The sequence below is a fragment of the Cannabis sativa genome, chromosome 6 (genome assembly GCF_029168945.1).
Source record: "Cannabis sativa cultivar Pink pepper isolate KNU-18-1 chromosome 6, ASM2916894v1, whole genome shotgun sequence".
Lineage (NCBI taxonomy): Eukaryota > Viridiplantae > Streptophyta > Magnoliopsida > Rosales > Cannabaceae > Cannabis > Cannabis sativa.
In genome coordinates, this window is record NC_083606.1 from 52015385 (window position 1) to 52017583 (window position 2199).

At 36.8% G+C, this 2199-nt stretch overlaps 1 protein-coding gene across 1 annotated transcript; it reads right to left on the reverse strand.

Moving 5' to 3' along the window:
• Positions 1-980: 980 nt before the first annotated feature.
• LOC133039290 (uncharacterized) lies at positions 981-1998 on the reverse strand. Its single transcript, XM_061118151.1, has 3 exons — positions 1708-1998; positions 1571-1624; positions 981-1469 (listed from the first exon to the last, which is right to left on the reverse strand). Exons 1-3 carry the CDS (start codon positions 1996-1998, stop codon positions 981-983), a joined length of 834 nt encoding a protein of 277 aa, XP_060974134.1.
• Positions 1999-2199: the final 201 nt, after the last annotated feature.

Consider the following 2199-nt stretch of genomic DNA (forward strand, 5'->3'; position numbering starts at 1 on the left):
CTATTTAAGTACTTAGTAATCTACCAAATTTTTTGATTTACGAGAAATTGTCAATTCTACCTCGCAATGACAGTTATAATCTGTCTTAAGCAAACTTGAATATACGTTTAATAATTTTATCACTTTGTACATTTTTGATTGCTTATATGAATAGTAATATTATCTATCCATACACTAGGTTTAAGTACTTTTATCAAGACATGTCTCATTTAATACTTTCTTATCTTGCGCGAACCATTAATATTCAGCTTTGTACGCAAGTTATAACTTTTAATTTTCCTTTCTCTTCAGACAGGTTTAAATAAAAAAGTTATGATGGTTTGATCCCCTTCTCGTCAAAAATGTTTGACCAAAAACTCATAAAAAAAATTTAAAGTTATGGGTTTGCATTATATCATGCATTTCTAGATGAATCCCGGTTAATCATACACAAATGCCCATTTGGTAATTTTAAAGAGTGAAGCTTTGTAATTACTTAAATAAAAGAAATGATTCTCTTTATTCATAACTGAAGATAAAATATTACATCAACAATGTGAGTTACATCACTAATTTATTTGTAGTAGGGTCGCAAATGTTCCACGTTTCAGTAGTTCTTTATTAGCGAGCCATTTAGCCGAGCCAATTTGTAAACTTCAACTCCTACTACTGCTTCGATTACATATGGACCCTCCCAGTTTGGGTTCAACACTCCTGCATATGCATCTCTCGTGTTTGTAAATACTCGCCTAAGTACCAAGTCTTCGACATTGAATAGTGTTTTCTTGACTCTTTTGTTGATGTATCTTGTAACTCATAGTTGATACACTGCATTAGTGATTTGCGACTCAGTTCATTTTTCATCAAGCAAATCCAAGGACAATTTTAGGAGTTCTTGGTTTTCTTCTTGATCATAAACTCTTGCCTATGAGTCGAGATGTTCACTTCTACATGTAACATTGCCTCCGAGCCAAATGTTAGCGAGAAGGGAGTGTGTCCTGTTACTGTCTTTTCGGTAGTTCTATGAGCCCAAAGTACTTGTGGTAGCTTTCGACCCACCTGCCTTTGGCAGCATCTAGCTTCTTCTTAATAGTATCCTTTAAGGTTTTATTAACAGCTTCCACTTGTCCATTCGCCTGAGGCCTGGATACTGACGAGAAGCTCTTAATTATTTTGTTCCTCTCGCAGAACTCAGTGAACAAGTCGCCATCAAATTGAGTTCCGTTATCGGATACTATATTCTTGGGAATTATAAACCTACAGACAATGTTCTTGACAATGAAGTTGAGGACTTTCTTGCAGGTTATGTAAACAAGAGGCTCAGCCTCAGTCCATTTAGTGAAGAAGTCAACTGCTACCACTGCGTACTTGGATCCTCTTCTCCCGGTGGGTAATGCCCTGATTAGATCAATCCTCCATATAGCAAATGGATAAGGTGAGGCCATCATCCTTACATCCGTTGGCGGCACGTGAGGTATATGTGAGAACCTCTGACACTTATCACATTTTTTGACAAACTCATGGGTGTCCTTATTGATCATTGGCCAGTAATATCCTAGTCTAATGATCTTTTTAGATAGGCTCTGCCAACCTGCATGATCCCCACAAAATCCTTCATCAATTTCTCTGATGATTTCGTTTGCTGCTGTAGAGAGAACACACCGAAGTAGACACATCGAATAACCTTTTTTTGTATAGTGATCCTTCAATTATCTTGTGTCGAGGCACTGAGTATAAGAGTTTTTGTGCCTCGTTTTTGTCAGTTGGAAGTTGCCTGTCGAGTACAGAGTTGATTATAGGAGTCATCCATGTAGGAGAGTTGTCTACGTCTTCCTTTTCACATATATTTGTCTCGCTTAGCATCTCCATTGGAACCAAGTTTAATTCATCCAAATCATTTTGGGAGGCCATTTTTGCCAGGGCATCAATGTTAGAGTTTTGTTCTCTTGGAATTTGCTCGATTTTAAAGTCATCGAATCTTTCCAAGTTCTTCTGAACCTTCTCTAAATACTTAGCCATTTTCAGATCCTAAGCCTGGCATTCGCCACAAACCTGGTTTACAAACAGCTGTGAGTCACTATGACAGATGAGATTTTTTACTTTCAACACCTCGGTTATGTTAGGTTTTGTTCCCTAAATAAAATCCTTTACAATCTGATTAGTTATCAATATAAGAAATTTGAAGTGATTTATGTTTGCATGAATTTTACATGCTAATGG